Source organism: Anguilla anguilla, chromosome 9 (genome assembly GCF_013347855.1).
Source record: "Anguilla anguilla isolate fAngAng1 chromosome 9, fAngAng1.pri, whole genome shotgun sequence".
Classification (NCBI taxonomy): Eukaryota; Metazoa; Chordata; class Actinopteri; order Anguilliformes; family Anguillidae; genus Anguilla; species Anguilla anguilla.
The window spans coordinates 49,790,824-49,812,147 of NC_049209.1; the positions used below are offsets into that span (position 1 = coordinate 49,790,824).

General features: G+C 49.3%; 1 protein-coding gene across 1 annotated transcript; it reads right to left on the reverse strand.

Annotated features, from left to right (window-relative positions):
* Positions 1 to 135: 135 nt before the first annotated feature.
* On the reverse strand, positions 136 to 20,825 carry ltn1 (listerin E3 ubiquitin protein ligase 1). Its single transcript, XM_035434402.1, has 30 exons — positions 20,680 to 20,825; positions 20,182 to 20,388; positions 19,846 to 19,944; positions 19,468 to 19,698; positions 19,010 to 19,062; positions 18,556 to 18,736; positions 17,984 to 18,157; positions 17,494 to 17,684; positions 16,947 to 17,094; positions 15,414 to 16,211; positions 14,925 to 14,966; positions 14,636 to 14,837; positions 14,216 to 14,455; positions 13,765 to 13,918; positions 13,286 to 13,439; positions 12,734 to 12,938; positions 11,673 to 11,838; positions 11,199 to 11,297; positions 10,293 to 10,435; positions 9,051 to 9,186; positions 8,648 to 8,792; positions 7,979 to 8,192; positions 7,583 to 7,820; positions 7,144 to 7,224; positions 5,660 to 5,846; positions 5,071 to 5,242; positions 3,743 to 3,963; positions 3,119 to 3,313; positions 2,554 to 2,721; positions 136 to 1,223 (listed from the first exon to the last, which is right to left on the reverse strand). Exons 1-30 carry the CDS (start codon positions 20,719 to 20,721, stop codon positions 1,161 to 1,163), a joined length of 5,349 nt encoding a protein of 1,782 aa, XP_035290293.1. The 5' UTR covers positions 20,722 to 20,825; the 3' UTR covers positions 136 to 1,160.
* Positions 20,826 to 21,324: the final 499 nt, after the last annotated feature.

Sequence of the window (21,324 nt, forward strand, 5' to 3'; positions counted from 1 at the left end):
ACATTTGAAAATAAAAAAAACCACCATAAGAATTCAGGATGACTTGCCATAGATTTGGAAAAATCTAAATTCAAACATGAGGGGGAAAAAAAACAGCAAAATTGCACTTGAAGAAAAAAATTCCAACATCCAAGCTTCATATTCATACCATTACAAGATTTATTTGCCACCAACAGGTGTGTAAATGATAAAGACTTATCCGGGGTCCAAGGTGTCGTCCGTCTGCGAGACCCTGGGGTCGCCCCCCGGACAGCGTCGGGGTCTGCGGTGTCCGTTTCGGCACTAAAATATTTACAGGGTCCTTCCTGGAAATGCCACGCTCTGATTGGCAGCCATTTCCCCGCTCTCGCGGCTCTGGTCCGTCCCGTGGGAGGGGCGTCCCCCTGACGGTCGCGAGCCGGTCGCTGGGTTCCGGCAGAGTGGTTAACCTTGATGTGCCTCGGGGGGGGGGGCTGGCCCCGCCCCTCTGAGCGCGCTCAGTGAAGCCCGCCCCCGGTGTAGTGTTTCCGTGGTTACACAGCGGAGCACGCACATGACCAAATGAGTGTGTGAGTGTGTATGTGTGTGTGTGTGTGTAGGGGGCTGTGCACACATGTATGCATATGTGCGCACGTGTGTGTTTGTATGTGTGTGTGTGTGTGCGCACCTGTGTGTATGTGCATGTGTGAACCAGACTTAATCTGATTGGAGTCACACAGATGATGTGTATGGTCCCTGAATTAGACCCTGGGGTAGGGGGGATTTGGGAGGGGGGAGGGGCAGCTTCAGCTCTCTCTGTTAACATAGACCCCCAGTGGAAGACAGTGCCTCCACACCCTCTCAGAGCTCTCTCCCAGCTGCCCGTCCACACCCCCTCTGCCACCCAGGCTGTCCATGTGTCCGTCACCACGCGTGCCCTATCTCACCGTCTCAGCCCTCCCCAGAGCACAAACTGCAATGACTCATCTGACAGAAAGCGCCGGATAAAATATATATACATGCGTGAGTGTGTGCGTGTGTGTGTGTGTGTATGTGCGTGCGTGTGTCTGTGTGTGTGTGTGTGTGTTTGAGCTTGTGTGTAACCACTGTTCCCAGCAGCCGAGGTCCAGAATACAAACGGGGGGGGGTGTACAAACTCGAAACGTCCCTCTCTCTCCGGCTGGGGTCCGAACTGAGCGCGCTCAGAAGAAGGTCTCTCTGCACAGGGGGCAGGTGGACTTGTTGCTGGAAGTGAACCACTTGTACTGCGTTCAGAAAGGGAGAAACAGAAACAGGGTCAGAGTCACTCAGGCGCGCAGCATCCGCGTTCTCAAAAGTTCCCAAATATCAGAAATGCGCGCGTTTTCGCATTCAGTTTCCTGCTAGACGCAGACCAAAGACAGGAAGTGTGTGCGTGCGTGTGTTCAGAATCCGACGCTCAGAGACGCCAGCAAACACTCAGCTTTATGCTGAAGGTGACTGCGGCTATAAAACTTTATGGCGAGCTGCGGTAACTATTCAAATAGGGGCCAGAGCTAAAATCAATCTCACAACGGTCTGCTTACTGCAGGACCTGATGTATTGTAATGACTTGATGCTTCACTGAAAATGACTGAGACGTCTGACAGGGGCAAACCTGTGTGTGTGTGTGTTTGTGTACTGACATTCACACTGGGTAGATTATAAAGCGTAGGGCATTATTAACAAAAACGGCAGGAGACAAGGCTTTTACTGCGGCTTGTCTTTCACTGTGGTTTCAAATAAAGAATTAAAACGTGAATTCACATTCACTGAAAATGACTGAAATGTATGACAGGAGACAATCTGTGTGTGTGCGAGTGAGTGAGTGAGTGAGTGAGAGAGTGACTGAGTAGGTGTGATGAATGAGTGAGTGAGTGAATCAGTGAGTCTGAGTGAGTGAATGAGTGAGTGAGTCTGTGAGTGAGTGAGTGAGAAGGTGTGATGAATGAGTGAGAGTGAGTGAGTGAGTGAGTGAGAAGGTGTGATGAATGAGTGAGAGTGAGTGAATGAGTGAGTGAGTCTGAGTGAGTGAGTGAGTGAGGTGTGATGAATGAGTGAGAGTGAGTGAGTGAGTGAGTGAGAAGGTGTGATGAATGAGTGAGAGTGAGTGAGTGAATGAGTGAGTGAGTCTGAGTGAGTGAGTGAGTGAGGTGTGATGAATGAATGAGTGAGTCTGTGAGTGAGTGAGTGAGTGAGTGAGTAGGTGTGATGAGTGAGTGATTGAGAAGGTGTGATGAATGAGTGAGAGTGAGTGAGTGAGAAGGTCTGATGAATGAGCGAGTGACTGAGTGAGTCTGTGAGTGAGTGAGTGAGTGAGTAGGTGTGATGAATGAGTGAGAGTGAGTGAGTGAGTCTGTGAGTGAGTGAGTGAGTGAGTGAGTGAGTGAGTGAGTGAGTAGGTGTGATGAATGAGTGAGTGAATGAGTGAGTCTGTGAGTGAGTGAGTGAGTAGGTGTGATGAATGAGTGAGTCTGTGAGTGAGTGAGTGAGTGAGTAGGTGTGATGAATGAGTGAGTCTGTGAGTGAGTGAGTGAGTGAGTAGGTGTGATGAATGAGTGAGCGAGCGAGCCTCACCAGACAGGCGGAGTGGAACTTCTTCTTGCAGGTGCGGCAGGCTTTCTTGGGCAGGGAGTAGTTGGACCCGTGGATGACGGAGAAGCAGATCATGCAGTCCTCCACGCCCTCGAAGCGCTTGTCCACGTTGTTCTTCCACAGCGCCAGGCCCTCCATGATGCTTCCGTTCTGAAAACACACAGGAAGTACAACCTTCAGCCATCTGAGCACACAGGAAGTACAACCTTCAGCCATCTGAACACACAGGAAGTACAACCCTCAGCTTCTACGTCTTCCCTCCAACTCCACTGCCTACTGTCTCACCATCGCCATTAAAGTACCTGGTTGTTAAGGGACGTGTCGATTGGTAAAGTATAATATTGAGTGAGTAGTAACATCTGTGTCCTGATTTCCGCAATAGAATCCTTAGTGAGTAAGCTAACTGCTGATTGGTGGAAAAGAATCCTTAGTGAGTAAGCCAAGTGCTGATTGGTGGAACAGAATCCTTAGTGAGTAAGCCAAGTGCTGATTGGTGGAATAGAACCCTTTGTGAGTAACGGAGGTGCTGATTGGTGAAATACCGAACCTGGTGAGTTAGGTAGGTGCTGAGCTGCAGCATCCAGTTGCGCCACTGCTGCACGGCCACGCCCACACGCCGCCCGCTCTCCACCGATATGGAGCCCAGGGGGTAGTTCTGGGGCAGCTGGATCACCAGCTCGATGAAAATGTCGTCCACCGAGTACGTGGCTATCACCTCTCTGGTGGCTGAGCGGGCTTTCACCTGGAACACACACACACACACACACACACACGCACACAGAAATTTTAATAAACGTATAAATGTATAACTTCATTTTGTGAACAGCTGTAAAAGGCAGCGCCCGTATCGGACCACGGCAAAACATTTACAGCACGTCTTCATCCGCGAGTCACAAAGATAAAGCCAGTCACAGAAATAATTACTTAACAAAGCAGCAGTATGGCACGCTTGCGCCACCCAGTGGCAGAGAGTGAGAGAAACAGAGAGAGAGTGAGAATGAGAGAGAAAGAGTGAGAAAGGGTGACATAGTGAGAGAAAGAGTGAGCGAGAGGGTGACAGAAAGAGAAAGAGAGAGAGGATGACAAATAGTGAAAGAGAGAGAGAGACGTTGTGAGAGAGGGTGACAGAGAGAGAGAGTGAAAAAGAAAAGGAGAGAGAGAGGAGGCTCACCGTCATGCTGTGGAAGGTCTGGGTGCTGCTGTGCACTGAGGAGATCTCCTGGGCAGACAGCACGCCGCTCACGTACTTGCTGGTGAACTTGTCCACGGTGTTGAAGATGCGCTTGTCCTGCCCGTTCCACCACAGCCGAACCATGGCCGGCAGGTCCTTCAGCGCACTGTAGTACACCCAGCAGGCCAGGTGGGGGAGCTCCCACTGCATCCCGTCCCTCTCTGCAGGGGACGGAGAAATCAGGAAGTGTCAACCCCCGCTCTCTCAGAAACACAGAAGTTAAAATGGCCACCCCTCTCTTTGACAAACTCAGAAGTCACAAAATGTCCACCCCTCTCTGTGAGAAACACAGAAGTCAAAATGTCTGCCCCTCTCCTCTCAGAAAGAGAAGTCAAAATGTCTACCCCCCTATGAGAAACACTGAAGTCAAAACATCTAACCCTCTCGTTGACAAATACCGAAGTGTCTATCCCTCTCTGAGAGACAGAGTAAAGTGTCGGTCTAAATTTATCTCTGAGAGAAAAAGTGAGAGTATTTAAGTATCCCTGAGAGAGACTAAGAGTCTAACTCTGAAAGAAAGAGCGAACACAATATATCTAACACTGTTTCTCAGGGAGACGAAAGATAAAGTGTTTTATCTCAGAGGCTGAATTTACTGTGTTTGCCGTGAGGCTTTGTTTACTGTAGAGTCTTCAGTCTCACAGTTACCCATCACTATTAAACATATTTTACAGTAGCAAGCAGCAGTTTGGATTTGCACTGAAACTGGCATGGATACGATCTTATAACAATGAGTCAGATGCTGACCCCCCTGCCATAAAATAAACTTCAGTTACAGCACCTCAAAATTCAAATCTGCTATCTTGTAAAAATGCCAACAACAAAAAAACACTGAACAGCCCAAATACATTTATCTCTAATGCTACTACCAAAACAATCTCACAGAGGAAACTGCTTTGTGCACATTCTTAGCGGAGGGAGTTATGCAGTTAGCATTAACTGTCAAAAACTCATTTAGCACATTTAGCAGTTAGAGCAGTTGGCTCATATTCACAAAGCATCCCAGAGTGCCCATATAGAATCAGTGTAGCATTTTAGCTAGCATTATAGTGTAGAATTCATAGCATTTCCGATAATGGACAAGGTCCTAGATTAGCACTCCCGCTCCGAGATTCTTTATGAATATGGGTCCTTGTGAATACTGGGTTTGTGAACAGGAATTCTGATCTCAAACTCCCTGGTTAAACTGAGGAGAAATTAAAAAAAGGAATGAATGAATGGATGAATGGATGAATTAATGGATGAAAGGCAGAGGCGTCCGCACTCACTGCGCACGGACAGACACAGGTCCTCGGTGAAGAAGGTCTTGGGGTCTTTGGCCCCCGGCTCGGCCGCCTGACCCGGGAGGGAGGGGTTTTCGGGCATGAGGCGAAACAGGTGGAGGAGAAGAGTGTGCAGGGACCGGCTCTTCCGCAGGAACAGGGAGTACTGCACCCTCAGCTGCACACAGGGCACAAAGCCAATCTCAAACTCAAACTCGAATGCAGGCACCAAGTCATACTCAAATGCAAATACAAATTCAAACTCAAAGGCAGATACAAACTCAAATGCAAATACAAATTCAAGCTCAAATGCAAGCACAAACTCAGACTCAAATGCAAACTCAAACTCAAATGCAAATGCAAACACAAACTCAAATGCAGGCTTAAACTCAGACTCAAATGCAGGCACAAATTCAGACTCAAATACAAGCACAAACTCAAACTCAAATGCAAAAACAAACACAAACTCAAATGCACACACAAACACAAACACAAACACAAACTCAAATGCAAGCACAAACTCAGAACTCGAATGTAAACGCAGATTCAAACTCAAACCCCTCAGATACAGAAGGCACACAGTTGAGTGACTCACGTGGGAGGGCGAGGCCTTGAAGAAGGTGAGGATCAGCTTCCAGGCCAGCAGGTATCCCAGGATGCAGCAGTGCTCGTCGCTGAGCGGCTGCACCACGGCGTACTCGCCCACCGGCACGCCGCCCAGGATGTTGTCCAGCAGCTCCTCGGCAGTCGCCAGGACCGACATCAGGGCAGCAGGGGGCGATCTAGAGCCAGACGGAGACGCCTTTACTTCCTCTTACTCTACCTCTACCATCTCCCAGAAAGGCTCGGTTTTTAGTGACCTTAAAAAGCCATTTTTTCCTGTGTGGACTGGAGCCTAAAAATGGAGGGAAAAACCGTTAAATTTTCAAAAATATCCATCGCCTCAGACGGCCTAAGACGACCGGAGGCTTCACGCGGTCAAGCTGTGGGCCCCCGACAGACCAGAGGGGGGCGCTGGTACACGACGACACGCGGACCTCCTGCCGAACGTCACCTCCCTTACCGCCAGCCTCCCCAAAAATGGCCGCCAGCCGAAAAAGCCCGCCATCGCAAGCCCGCGGGCGAAATTAATTACACAGCGCAGCGACAGCCCGGGCGAGGGAAGAGAGAACGCTCTGTGACAGACACATTTCACGCCGAACCCTCTGAAGGATTACGAATCGACCGGCAAAGCTTTTAACGTTTTAATCGCGTGTCATTACACTTACGCCCCGGCCAGTGAAAAAGCAATTAATTGCCGGCGTCTCCGAGGGCAACGCTTACATCGTTTGTCACTCGTTAATACGAATGAAATGTATGCGATTGCTACGGAGGACTTGAGTCTTTGTAAAAAAATATAAAAAATGTAAATCAATGCTCACTGTTACTGCTAAAAGCGTCATTAGCCTGCAGCTGTGGAAAACTCCAATGAGTGTTTTAACAGGGTATGTATCCGACACGCGCACACACACACACACACACACACACAGTGCAGACACAAGCGGGTGCACACGCATACACACACAGCGTGCAGAACACATATATACAAAACAGAAACATGCAAGCTCGCACATATTAAGGTGCACACGCACACACACACACACACACACAACACACATTGAACATGCAAGCTCAAACATATTCAGGAACACACACGTGCACACGCACGCACGCACGCACACACAAACATCCGCATGTGCTCCTGTTTATCATAACAGCCAATTACACAGCATGCAATAAGGAAATTACACCACCAACAACACCACAGATTAATACGCACACGCAGGGGGTAAATGAGCAATAGGCTGCATCTCTGCTCTTGTTCGGTGGGCTTTTATATGTTAGACAGGTGCCTAAAATAAAAACCTATGCCTGATGCATACTGACATCAATGCGCCCTCTGCTGGTAAGAATGAGTAAAGCTCAGGTGCGCCAAAAATGGAACATATTCCACTTGCCACACGTCGAGAGTAATGAGAACGTCTTGATAACGCGGGTACACGAGCGCGGACCCCCACGACCACGAGCCGGAGCACTCACAGGCACGGCTCTTCACCATCGTCATCCTCACACTTCCCGCTGTCGCTCTCGCTGTCACACTCGGGCAGCTGGGGCATCACCCTGAAGGGGGAGAACGGGGAGAACGGGGGAGAGACGAGCGCAGCAGGTCAGCGCACACGACCAGAGTACAGCAGCAGGCCCTGGGCTGCAGTCTCACATAGAGCTAGCAGGAGTCTCACACAGAGCTAGTGAACTAGAGCAGTTTAAGCTGTACTTGCATTAAGACCTGAAGTCTCACATAGAGCTAGTGAAGTAGAGCAGTTTAAGCTGTACTTGCATTAAGACCTGAAGTCTCACATAGAGCTAGTGAAGTAGAGCAGTTCATAATGTGCATAGTGGTTAAAGGCTGCAGTCATACACAGAGCTAGTGAAGTAAAATAGATGATAATGTGTGTATTGGTTAAGGCAGCAGTCTCACTTGCTGAGCACGTGGAAGGCGGTCAGCTGGACAGGCCGGGCCTTGAACAGCAGCAGGGGCGTGAGGGTGTTCAGGAGCGTCTGCAGCGGCTCCGGCAGGTTGGTCTTCTGCCCCGCCACAAATTTGGGCGGGAGCTTGTTCTGGGTCAGCAGCTGGACCGGGACCCACTGCAGGGCTTCGCCCACGGCCCCCAGAACCGCCTGGGGGAACAGGGCGTCGTCCGGCTCCCTGTACTCTTCTACAAGAACACGGGACAGTAGAAAACGGACGTTAGACTTTTAATTTAATTCTACCCCAGGTGACTTTTAAAGCTTTTTTTGAGCTTGTTTTATCATTTTTCTTTCAATATATTTTCCTAATATTTCGCAGGAAGTGGAAGCAGCATATAAAATTCACCAGTGATCTTGACCAGCAGAGGGAGGAGCAGGCTGTGCATCCCCTCAACGAAAAACTCCTCCCACTCATTCCGCAGGTTGGGTGGCAGTTGGTCAGCCTCGCCTGCAGGGGTCGCTGAGAAGAACTCGCTCAGCGTCACGATCAGGCCACAGTTCTGAGACACAAACAGCTGCACCCAGGGGTTCCAGAAAGCGCCCGTGTTCTCACTGGCGGCCTGGGAAAGAGAGGTCAAGACACGGGCCAATCAGAACTCGACTGAGCTGTAAAGCCAAGGACAAAGACAACGCCAACTTTACAGGGAACAAAGAGGTGTTCCCTGGAACATGACTGGTACTCAACCTTCAGATGAAAAGTCCCACATCAGAGTGTGAGTTTTCACTGCTAAATAACCAGTACCTGACCTTCAGAATAAAAGTCCAACATTAAAACAGAAGTGTTCCCTAGCTAAGTGACCAGTACCTGAGCTTGAGATTAAAACAGAATCAAAGCACAGTTGTTTCCTGCTCGATGACCAAAACTTTGACTGTCAGATTAAAAATCCAACATCAAAGCAAAAAATGTTTTACTAAATGACCTGACCTTCAGATTAAAAGTCCCACAACAAAGCACAGTTGTTTCCGGCTAAATGACCAGCCCTTCAGAGTAAAAGTCCCATAATGTGGCGCTTACCTCCAGCCAGGCCAGCATGGAGCAGAGCAGGAAGTCCCAGTGCGTGTCCCGCAGCATGGCGGGAGAGTGCGCCATCAGCCGGGACAGGAAACGCATCATCTCCACGTTCAGAGACAGCGCCCCAGCTGAAGCCGTCTTCAGGTCACTGAGCCCAGACAGGAACAGAAGAACAACACGCACCAAAATGTTTACAGCACACAGTAATGGCATTACTACAATACATTTGATTTATGAAATGTTTTTCTTGCACTACATAAATTTTTTTTATCGTAGTCGTAAAATGTCAATGTTCTAAACTCTGGCTGCAAACCAAAGTTCCCCTCGTGGGACCATAAAGATTGTTTACATAACGGTACATATGATCACATTTAACTCTGCAGTTCTTTGGTGTGACGGAGTTTACCTGCTAAACAGGAAGAGCTCTTCTTTGACATTGCGCCATTCCATCATCGTGGCAACAACGGCCAGCAGAACCTCCTCCTCTACGGGCGTCTCCGTTTCCAAGCAACAGTGCAGGACCGCAAGGCACGCCATCCCACCTGTAACAGCGTGATCGTATTCAACCATGTCCAACACTACCACAACAACCACAACGTCAACCACAATGATATCCAGCCATGTCCAACACTACCACAACAACTACAACGTCAACCACAATGATATCCAACCATGTCCAACACTACCACAACAACCACAACGTCAACCACAATGACATTCAACCATGTCCAACACTACCACAACAACCACAACGTCAACCACAATGATATCCAACCATGTCCAACACTACCACAACAACCACAACGTCAACCACAATGATATTCAACCATGTCCAACACTACCACAACAACCACAACGTCAACCACAATGATATCCAGCCATGTCCAACACTACCACAACAACTACAACGTCAACCACAATGATATTCAACCATGTCCAACACTACCACAACAACCACACCGTCAACCACAATGATATCCAGCCATGTCCAACACTACCACAACAACCACAACGTCAACCACAATGATATCCAGCCATGTCCAACACTACCACAACAACCACAACGTCAACCACAATGACATTCAACCATGTCCAACACTACCACAACAACCACAACGTCAACAACAATGACATTCAACCATGTCTAACACTACCAAAACAACCACAACAAAATTCATGCATGCTCAACAATGCATGTCAGCCACAGTGACATTCAATCATGTCTAGCGCTGTGTGAGTGTGTGTGTGTGTGTGTGTGTGTGTGTGTGTGTGTCTGTTAACCAGGATTAGGGTCAATTTCATTTCAGTTTGGCCAGAATTCTTCATAAAACACAGGCATTTTTCAATTCACTCCCCCGAATGAACTGAGCTGAAATGGATTTGCTATCTCCATCTCTCATTCAGCGTTATCACCGACCGTCCGAACAGGATTCCCATCCAATTCCAAACTCCGTTTCCTCTGGATTTTCCCATTACTTTTACTCCAGCAATTTTCCCTTTATGTTCTGGGACAGTGAGATATCTGAGCGGACTGTGAATGTCTGCAGTACTCACTTCCTTAACTTTCTCGGTTTTACTTGCACACTGGGTTTATAATTGGTCGGTCAGGGCGAGATTGACAGGTGAGGGGGCGGAGTTTGCGCCTTACTGAAACCGTTGTTCGGGTCCGTGTCCTGCCAGTTGAGGAGCTCGGAGATGGACAGGGCGACCAGAGACTCCCTCTCCTCTCTGGACAGGGAGGGACAGAGGACCTGGATGGTGCAGAGGCGGTGCTCCGTCAGGGGGAAGAAGCTGGAAACAGCAGAGAGAGGGATTGGAGGAGACGTTATAGCGCAGTGCTCTGATTGGAGGATGTCTCAAATTGCTGTGCTCTGATTGGAGGAGATGTCATAGCGCTGTGTTCTAACTGGAGGACACATTATAGCACAGTGCTCTGATAGGAAGAGATGTTATAGCGCAGTGATCTGACAGGATAATGAGGGGAGTGTGTGTGTGTCTACCATTGAAGGCAAAACATTCCAATTTGATGAACTTTTCCAAATGCATTAACAAGAGTGACCAAGTGCATATCGCTGTAAAAGATGTTCTGTACAGTACTAATGGATGGGAAACTCCTCTTACCAACAGCAACTTCCTGTAGTTAAAAAAAACGGGGCAAAGGAACGTAGGAGCTGAGCATCTGGCCTGTCTAAAGAATCTGCGCCCAGACTCTCGGCGCTCTGACAGAGGGAGGAAGCCGGGAGCCGAAATCATCGCCGTGTTCCTGACGTGGACATCACCGTTTACACGCCACCTAGCCGCTCGGCAGATGTTTCTGCCTCTGGGCGATGTGTGTAGCGTATACACAGCGGACACGATGCTAATTTACAGAGCCAGTTTCCTCGCTTGCTTTAAGGACAGGGACACGATGTTCCACCTGGGATTCACACCTACAGCGCTGGTGTGACACATCCGCTCCTGTGAACGGGTCCCTACGCCTCGGCCCTCAGGTAAAAAATGATGCCTCCGCCCTGTTCCTGAGGTAAAAACGATGTACCCGTGTCGCCATGGTTACCTCTCCACACTCCCGTACAGCTTCTTGACGCTGACCACGCCCCTCATTCGGATGTAGCTCGCGAGCGTCAGCGTCCACAGCGACCCCTCCTCCAGTGACCTGTGATTGGTGGGGACACAGAGAAGCTGTGGAACGCTGCATTCCCATTGGTTAAACTAACACACAGGCTTTCAGTACATTTCAGCTGAACACACAGTCTGCAATGAGTGTCTCAGACAAAAGCTTTTAACTAAGGTAGGCAGACATATTACTAAAATATTTATTTAGAAATTATTTGATAGGGAAATATATACTGGTATAGACACATTGCTTAAAACAATGATCTAATGCATTGCACCATAACATTTATAACTCAGAATTATTAGAATTATTCAGAATTTTCAACATTTGTCCCTAGAGCCTTTTAAACAAATATAACCATACATGAATATCCAGATAATATATACCAACAGATTTTTTGCGGTATTAACTCACTGAGCAAACAGCGTTTCCAGCACGTCGCATCTGTGTTCAGCCTGTTTGCTTATGCGATCGGCCGTTAGGTTCAGCTCCTGGAGCATCCGAAGGTAGTCAGTCACCACCGCAGGGGAGAACTCCATCACCTCCTCACACCACTGCATGGCAAACAGCACCTCGGACACTGACAGACAGACAGACACAGAGAGAGAGAGAGAGAGAGAGAGACAGACAGAGAGAAAGAGAGACAGACAGACAGAGAGAGATGGATGGACAGACAGACATACAGAGAGAGAGACAGACAGACAGGCAGAGCGAGAGAAAGAGAGGGAGAAACAGAGAGACAGAGAAAGAGAGAGTGAGAGAGAGACAGACAGACAGACAGACACAAACACAATGTCATTGCCGTCACAAAGGAGACTGCAGAGATAAAGCTCAACATCATTTCCCCAATTTTCTCCGTAAATTTCTCCTCATTTAGGTACTGTTATAGATGCTGAAGGTAGAACGCTCTGGGAAATGTTGTCCATGATTAGTGTAAACAGTAATTAAGCAGTAATTCTATAAATCATATGACCCCCCCCCCCCGTGAACACTGAACACAACATAACCACCCGGCTGTAATTATCGAACGACAACATTATTGAATGAGGTCGCAAGAGGGCGGCCCTCAAACAGCCTGACATGCTTGACTGGGCAAGTGAACCCCTAACCCCCAATATGACAATAACACACCATTACATAACATTACATAACCTTACCGTCAATCACGGGCATTTAACAGACGCTCTAGTCCAGAGCGACTAACACAGCTTCTGAATTTTATTATACAGTATCAATTTATGCAGCTGGATATGTACTGAAGCAATGCAGGTTAAGTACCTTGCTCAAGAACCTGTGACCTTTTGGTTACAAGACCAGTTCCTTACCCATCATACTACACTGCCGCCCAAATTACCAGAGAATACTGGACATTCAAATTTGTGAAAAATTAGTGTTATTTTGCCATATTAATAATCATTCTTGATCCAAGCTGATGACATCATGACTGTTTACAGACATGGGAGTTTCCTGCTTACCGGTGTGCTTGAGGTCAGGGAGCTTGGGAGAGCCTGCCCCCTGGTGGCCAGGGGCTTCCATGGCAGCCAGGAGGACCTTCCCCAGCAGGGCCGAGGCGCTGAGGTGGGCCGGGAGCTTGGAGGAGCAGCGGAACTTCCACACGTCTATGCAGGGGTACGCACGGGTCACTCGGAGACGCCCCGACAACAGGGGGGACTTCACCCACTGCAGGGGGAGGGGGAGAGGGGGAGAGGGGGAGAGAGGGAGAGAGGGAGGGGGGGAGAGAGAGGGAGGGAGGGAGGGAGGGGGAGAGGGAGGGAGGGATGGAGGAAGGGGGAAGGGGGGGGAGGGGGAAGAGAGAGGGAGGGAAGGAGGGAGGGGGAGAGAAAGAGGGGGGGAGAGGGAGAGAGAGAGGGAGGGAGAGTGAGAGAGGGAGAGAAAGAGAAGGATAGAGAGGGAGGGAGAGAATGTATTATTGAAAAAAAAAAACATTTAATTTAATTCCTGGTCAGTGTTAGATGTTGTCAGAGGTCAGAGGTCGTAGGTGAGAGGTGAAGGAAGGGTGCGTGTACCTGGGGGGGCAGTGCATGTCTGATCCTCTTCCACTCCGCAGCGCTGGGGGTCAGGCAGCTGATGAACGCAGGCAGGAGCTGGACCCCACCCTGACTGCTGCAGCTGAGCAGCGTCTCCACCAGAGTGTGCACCGCTGACATCAGCGCTTGCAGGCTGGAGGGGGGGGGGGGGGGCAAGGGGGGGCAGAGTGGCATCAAAAGAGCCCCCGAGTGACCACTTTTAGCACTTTTAAAAATCAGGATCCCTGTCTTTTTCCCAGCATGCATTAGCTTTTTATCCCACCAGTTCACTCTCTTGTAGTATTTCGGAAAAGCACTTTGTGCACCTGCAAAAAAAAAAAACAACAGATACGACACCATTTCCCCACAAAACGGAGTGAAAGTAATACCACAAGAATTAAAGAGATGAATAATGTTAAACTGTGTTAGTGCTTTTCCCCACTTTAGGCCAGAGAGCTGCCCTTGTTCAGGCTCATTACCTTCTCACCCCAAAGGGGGCGCTGAGGAGCTGCTTTTTCACCCAGACGGCGGCGCTGTGCAGGAAGGCTCCCTCGCGGAGCTCCGCCTCCGGCTGGCTGAGCAGAGAGTGGACTCCGGCAAAGCAGGCCTGTCTCAGCTTCTGCAGGAGAGAGTCTACAGCACCAGGCAACGGGCATCAGCTCAACGGCCTTAACCCTTTAAAAGGAGCACGCTCACAAATACGTGATCGGAATGTCCCGAACTGAACAATCTAGCGCTGATGTCACAATCACTACTGGTGACTGAAAGCAAAGGTGTTCTAGAACACTGACTTTTTGTTATAAGTGGCTAACAGGCGGTATAAGTCTCTAGCGGGCGGTATAAGTGGCTAACAGGCGGTATAAGTCTCTAGCGGGCGGTATAAAACATTAGCGGGCGGTATAATTCCCTAGCGGGCGGTATAGAGCTCACCGGACAGCCGCGTGGTCTCCTGGTCCTGCGCGCACAGCTGGAAGACGGTGAGCAGCAGCTCCTCGGCGGAGGCCAGCAGCAGGCAGCCCTTCAGCGAGGAGAAGAAGCTGGACGCCACCTCGCAGATGAAGGACACCAGCGGCTCCATGTTGCCCGCGTCCGACAGGTCCTTGGCCTCGGAGAGCGTCGCGTGCAGCTTATCGATGATCTTCTCCACGTACTCCTCGCCGATGAGCCTCTCTGCGAATGAGCACGCCATCGAACCTTCCGATTAACTCAAATCACGCAAACCGTGTAATGGCATTCCCAGCATAAGTAGAATCCAGTAGCTCCAAGCTTTGGCTATGAACATTGCGCTCAGAAAGGCCAGCTCTGATTGGCTGTACTTCCCAGTTTCCTGCTCTGATTGGCTGTACTTGCCGTTGAGGTGGTGCTGTGAGAGCGCCAGGCTGATCAGAGCCCAGCTGTGGGTGTGGTCGGCAGTGGGCGTGGCCTTGGTCAACCTCGTGCTCCCCAGCCCCAGCTCGCACAGCTCCCCGGCCAATCCCACGAGCCTCTCCCCCAGGACCGCCCCCTTCAGCCAGCCAATCGAGGCCTCCAGACAGACCGGGTCTGCACACGCCTAGTAAAGAACCCCGCAATAAAACAGTCAGCACCCCAAAAACAGAGCAACCCAAATACACAGGAGTCGAACGGCCTGTTGCATTACCTTCTGTATGATCTGAAGAACAACGCCCCACTTAAGATCCATCTGTGGAGAAACAGAAACAAATGCAATTTTAAGGACTCTGTCAAATCATAGGAGTGACAAATCTATTGCATGACTAAAGTAACAGAAACAAATAAATCTATTATGAGTCTATGACAGTAGCAGGAACATAAATCAAAGCAATAATCACAAGTGCATCATGACTCATAACTAACCATATCATTCTCACAATGCCATCATGATGACAGTGACCCAACCATATCTTGTTACCTAACTGTATGATTCTATGATGACAGTGACCTAACCATATAGATTCTATGATGACAGTGACCTAACCATATTGATTCTATGATGACAGTGACCTAACCATATTGATTCTATGATGACAGTGACCTAACCATATTGATTCTATCACAATAGTGGCATAACCGTACTGACTCTATCGTGACAGTGCCGTAACTGTGCGAGGGTGTAGTGGCCCACCCTTACTCTGGTGATGTGGTTGAGGATGACCGTTTTCCCCTCAGTGGTGCGGCAGCAGTGGAGCGCGCTGAACACCATGTTCACCAGGAAGTCCGGGTGCCCGTACCGGTCCTGCCGGAGCCAGACCACCACCTTCTGCAGGAGGAACCGGACCGCCGGGTTCTGGGCCAGCGCCTCCCCGCCCTGCTCTCCCGCGCCCTTCAGCTCCTCCTCCCACTCCTGCTCCTCCTCCTCCTCGCCCGCCGGGTCCAGCAGCGCCTGGAAGAGCTGGCGGGAGGGGAAGGAGCTGACGAGGACGGACAGGAAGCGGAGGTGCGGCTCAGAGTCGTGGCGGCTGACCCGCGCCATGGCCAGCGCCGCCAGCCGGCACACCAGCGCCTCCAGGTGGCCGCTCTTCAGCGGCGGAGCCCCGCCCTGGCCCCGCCCCTCTTCCCGCTTGGGCTCCTCCCCCTCCTTCCCCTCCGGGCCCTCCTGGTCGGGGAAGCAGATCTTCACCGTCTTCTTCTTCTTCTTCTTCAGGCCGGACAGGCCGCCCCCTGCCGGGTTCTGCATGACGCAGAGCAGGGAGGCCACGCCCACCAGCTCCCCTGACTCTGCCCCCTCCTCCTCTTCCCGGTCCACCCGCCGCACGCAGAGCCGCCTGAGCCCCTCCCAGAAGTCCGCCAGGAGGCGGTGAAAGGCGGCGGCCTGGTCGGCTGACTCCGCCCGCTTCTCCCAGGAGACCAGCATGTCCGTCAGCTGGGGGAAGAGGGGCCCCCCCTGCAGGGCGGGGCTCCCCAAAGCGCTCTCCACCAGGGGCAGGAGCTGAGGGCAGAGCGAGGGAGGGGGGACAGAGGAGGGGAGAGAGCGATAGAGCGAGAGAGAAAGGAGAGGAGGGAGAAGGACAAAGAGAAAGAGAAACATTTGAGACATGCTGGATATAAATACCCAGGACACAACACAACGGGATGACTTTCAGAGAGCGGGAGGAGAGGCCAGGACACGGAGCTAAATTAGCCCACACGCTGACAAGCCAAACACTAAACACTTACACTAATGAAAAAAAAAACACGCGGCCAAAATGTCCGCCGCACATTCAGACTGAAGACCGCTAAGCCGGGACTATTCGTTACAACCAGCAACCGTGCGGCAGTGACATTTACAAGCACAGTGCCTCTCTCTCCCTTCCTGTCTGCAGACAGCCAATCAGCAAGCGGCAAGGCCCTTGCAGCTTCCACGTGATTGGCAAAAAACACATTGCACGGTCACATGGGAAGCTGTGTGACCTTGCTGCATCTAACTATTTTAAAAGCACCATCCCCTTTGCCCCTACTTGTACCTAACTACCAGTCTGTGGTAATATACTGCAACCCAATATTACTATGGTAGTTGTAGACTACTGTTGTAGTCATTACTATCACTGAGGTATTTTAGCGTTGTGAGGGGAGAGGTGTTGTACAGTCGCTGAGGTATTTTAGCGTTGTGAGGGGAGAGGTGTTGTACAGTCACTGAGGTATTTTAGCGTAGGTATTTGGGGGAGAGGGGGTGCTGCTCTCTGACCTGCTCAGTGACGAGCGCGCTCTGGATCTGTCGGCTGCTCTCATCCTCTCCGGCGTTCTGCAGGAGGGCGTACCGCAGGCATTCCACAGCGGCGAAGACGACGGCGGCGCTCTCCGACGGGCTGGCCAGCGCCCGCTCGCTCCGCAGCCTGAAAGGCACGTACGTGTGCGGGATGAGAGGCGGGAGGGGTCACCCGCCACGCCACGTCCCGTCCCAATGCGGGCACGGCTCACGTCAAAACCCGAGGCTGAGTCTCGAGACGTCAGACTACCAGCTTTACATGTGTCCGTATGCTGCTTGCGTTTTATTCTCCAAATCAGCTCTTCTGTAACATTTCTACTTAAGAGATGTGGGCACAGTCATACTGTGTGCCCTACAGGGGTCAGATGTTAAACCTACATGATGCTTATAACTTATTATATCATTCTAACTGATGTCTAATATTGACACATAATAACACAAAATAGAACATCATCATGGTAAAAGAACCTCAAATCTGAATGGTCAATGTACAACATGACATTACATTACAGGCATGAGCTCGTACCCCTGAATGACGGCAGTGAAGAAGGTGTTGTAGAACTCCAGTTTGGGGTCCGTGACCTCCGGGGGCAGCTTGCTGATGAACGGGAGCAGGTTGGGGTGCAGGACAGTGGCCAGACCCCGGCCCCCCTCCCTCAGTAACCCCCAGAGTTTGGGCAGCACCCCTTTTCTGGCGTTCACGTGCGTCCAGCAGTCCTGCAACGGCACAGCGAATTAAATCACACCAGAAAGGTTGGAATTCTAGAACCGTCCAATGAGACAGCAGGCTTGGCAAAGCAGAATCTCCACACTGACCAATCATCACTACAAATCAATTTTATCTCAATTCAGGACAAGAACTAAAACTCAATTTGTTGAAAAATCTTCACAGCGCATTATGGCAATTTTTTCAGAAATCACACAACACAAAGACAGACTCCCTCTTTCTCTCTCTCTCTCTCTCTCTCAAACACACACACACACACACACACACTCTCTCTCACACCCAGCCTTACCGGGATGCTGGAGATGACGTGCAGTACGGCCTCCCACAGAGGGGGCAGCACCACGGGGTCCGTGTCCTCGATGCTGAGCAGAACGGTGGGACAGGCGCGGCCGGCCTCCTTCTGGACCAGCTGAGGGGTGCGCTCGCACAGCGTAGCCACCGCCTCGAAAAACGCCCCTCGGATCTGTCAAAGAGAAGAGCACGAAGAGATCAAAATTCACACTATTTTACTCACAAAACTACTTGATAAAAGCCCACTAGTGCACAGAACCCAGCACATGCCATTTTACCAGGGTTCCGGAATATACCAGGGCAAGCACGGAATACTGAGTGTGTATTCCTCAATACTCAATATTCCAGAACACTAACGCTAACTACTCAACAGGAAACGTGACAGTTAATCAACTTTACGTTTATATTGACTAGCTAAAAAAGAGCAGGCATAGATTTCAATCACACGCTGCGTCTAATTTTTAATTAGTTATCTTTTCTAATGGACAGGGAAGATATTATATACTTTGTTACATTTTTAGGAAAGTACTTCCTCCCCACCCCCCCTTACAAACTTGACAGCCTCCACACCTGAGGGATTTTGTGCTTGCTGTACTTCCAGAACTTGCTCTGCGCGATGAGATAGGCAAGCCGCTCCGACAGAGAGTCCAAGTCCTGCTGGGACAGAGTGGCCAAGAGCTTCTTCACGGCCAGCAGGGAGCTGGTCAACAGACGCGTGTACTTGGCCTCCCTCTCCTCCGGGGGCACACTCCTAAAAGAGCGGGAGTTTAATTCCAAACAGAGCCACCAATGTAAACCTCTTCATCAACCGAGTTTGAACAACCTTTCGCCTTGTGTAAAAAGCATACCGTATGCTTAGGACTATTATCTTACTGGACCTCTCGTAACAACACGTCAATGTTCAACAAAGCCAGGCTGAATCAAATGCTTTCTCTCTGGCTCTGACTGTTTAGGTCTTTCAAAAGCTTGTGATACATTTTCCTGAGCATTCACAGGGCAGTGGGGTCTGATGTTAACGACTTACTGAGGGTCACTCAGGGTCTCAGGGGTTTCCTTCAGCAGGTTGTCTTGGAGGATCTGGAAAGGATAATCGGTTCATTAGATCAGCACTACGGTAAGTTTTTTTTTTAAAGTCTCACAAGGCCTACGATATTCAGTTACATGCTAAAGTATTGGGACAGTGACACAATTGCCGACTGTCAGTTTTAATTTGAGGGTACTTACATCCATATCAGGCAATCTGTGTAGGAATTGGGGAGACTATGCATAAAAAGGGCTGCAATTTCTACACCTGATACGGATGTATATACCAAAATAAAGCTGATGGTCAGCACTGTAATCTTACATTCATTTTGTATTTATTTTAAACACAAAATGTGCTGGAATACAGATCCAAAACAACAAAAAATTGCGTCATAGGCCCGACACCTTTGCATTAAACCGTGTACCCCGCACTTAGTTAAGGGGGAACTCCAGACCTACATTTAGGACTTCCTCCTTACAGAACCCGAGGGCTTCGGGCTGCTTGCTGATGGGGAAGGCCGCCTCGAAGGCCTGGTTCGCAGCCGAGGCCGCGGGGGAGTAGGTGTCGCACTGAGCGATCAGCCAGTATCCCATGATGCTCTTCAGGTAAGGGGCCAGGTTCCTCTTGACTTTCAGAATCAGCTGTTGGAAGGACTGCTGTGTGGCTTCCCTGACACGTCTGTCATGGTCCTAGGATTAAAATATAAATACATAAATAAGTACATAAATCGTCTATTAAAAGTTGTGGATGTCAGTATGGAGCGACATCTTTGAAACCAAATGTTGACCAATGCAATTCAAAAACCGTTATCAATATAAATGAAGTCCATCTCTTACCACTGATATCTTGCAGTATATTCTCGGCCAGTAAGGAAGTACACCTTTAACGATCTCTGCCTCTCTTTCTTGGCACATCGAACCAAATTCTTGTACTGCCTTGGAGGAGGATTTTTAAAAATCAATATGCATTAAAATAATCTTGCCTTTTTTTTTAGGCCCAACAACTGACAACATACTGTTACCACTACATGGCCATGCTTGTGTTTGCGTTGGCTCGAAGAAATAATATTATTAGTAATACGTTAACCTTTATTCATTTCACAGAACATCCACATCAACAATGCTACGCAGTCTGTACTGACAACAGCTAAATGTTAAGGGGGGAGAACTCACCTTTAATTTTGTGACCGTGTCTCTTTTTGACAGCTTTCTCAAAACCATGCGAAAATCAGCGTCAACGAGATTGTCTATCTCCTCCGCCCCGAAGACAGCGGGAACATAGCCCAGGTCATTCGACGCGGTGGTGCCGAAGCCCACAAACCCGGGCACGGCACCCCGCTCTCGGGCCAACAGCTCGGCGGCTCTGCCGCTGCTAGACGGCTACAAGAAAAACACAGCAGATCACTACTACGCTATGACCCATCATCACATACGGTGTCCATCCGTGCCGTCTATAGCTACAACAGTCATGGACGAGGATCAACAAAATAAAGCTACTAAATGATAAGTGTAAAAACATCGTTCTTGCTATTCAAATTAGCTTTAAGTGAAAACATTAAGTTAACAAGCGAGAAAAATACAAATAGCTAGCAATGGCTGGTAAAGCTACCTAGCTCACTTACTAGCTGACGACTAGCTAACGTTAATTAAAGGTAAATACACGTAACATACCCGAACATTTCCTTTTGTTCTTTGTTTATTCTTCCCTCCCATTTGGTCGTGATTATGTTTTTAATGCTAAACAAACTTCTATATTGACTTTTGCACGTTGATCACCGAAGACCCTCATGTGAAACTGTATTTCTACGTCAGTCTCCGCCGCCACACGGAAGGTCGGTTCGGACGCGGAAACACGTGTCATTAGTTTAGGTAAGAGGGTAAATAAAGACGCCATCTTTATTGTGGCCAACAGGAAAAATACCGGTAACTAGATGATTATAAGCTCTCTGGTGATTCAACTCAGTTACATTTATTGTTGAATAATAAACAGCGTAAATGTTTCAAAATATTCCCTTTCATATATTCTGATTGATACGATTGTCTATTCAAATATATTTCAAGTGAAGGCCACAGAAGTGAATGGAAAACTTTGTTAATCCACATACAGATGATAACAGAGATGAATGAGGAAGAGTTCTAGAGGGGGTATGAAACCAGAATTTTTTTTAAAAAGGCAAATGGCACAAAACAATTGTCAGACACTAATGGGAGAAGATCATCCATGCAATGACAAATGGTCTGTGGAAGACATTTTCCCCCGAACATAGTGTGAGGTTTCGCCAGTGTTCCAGAGGTCCAGCAACAGATTGCAATGAT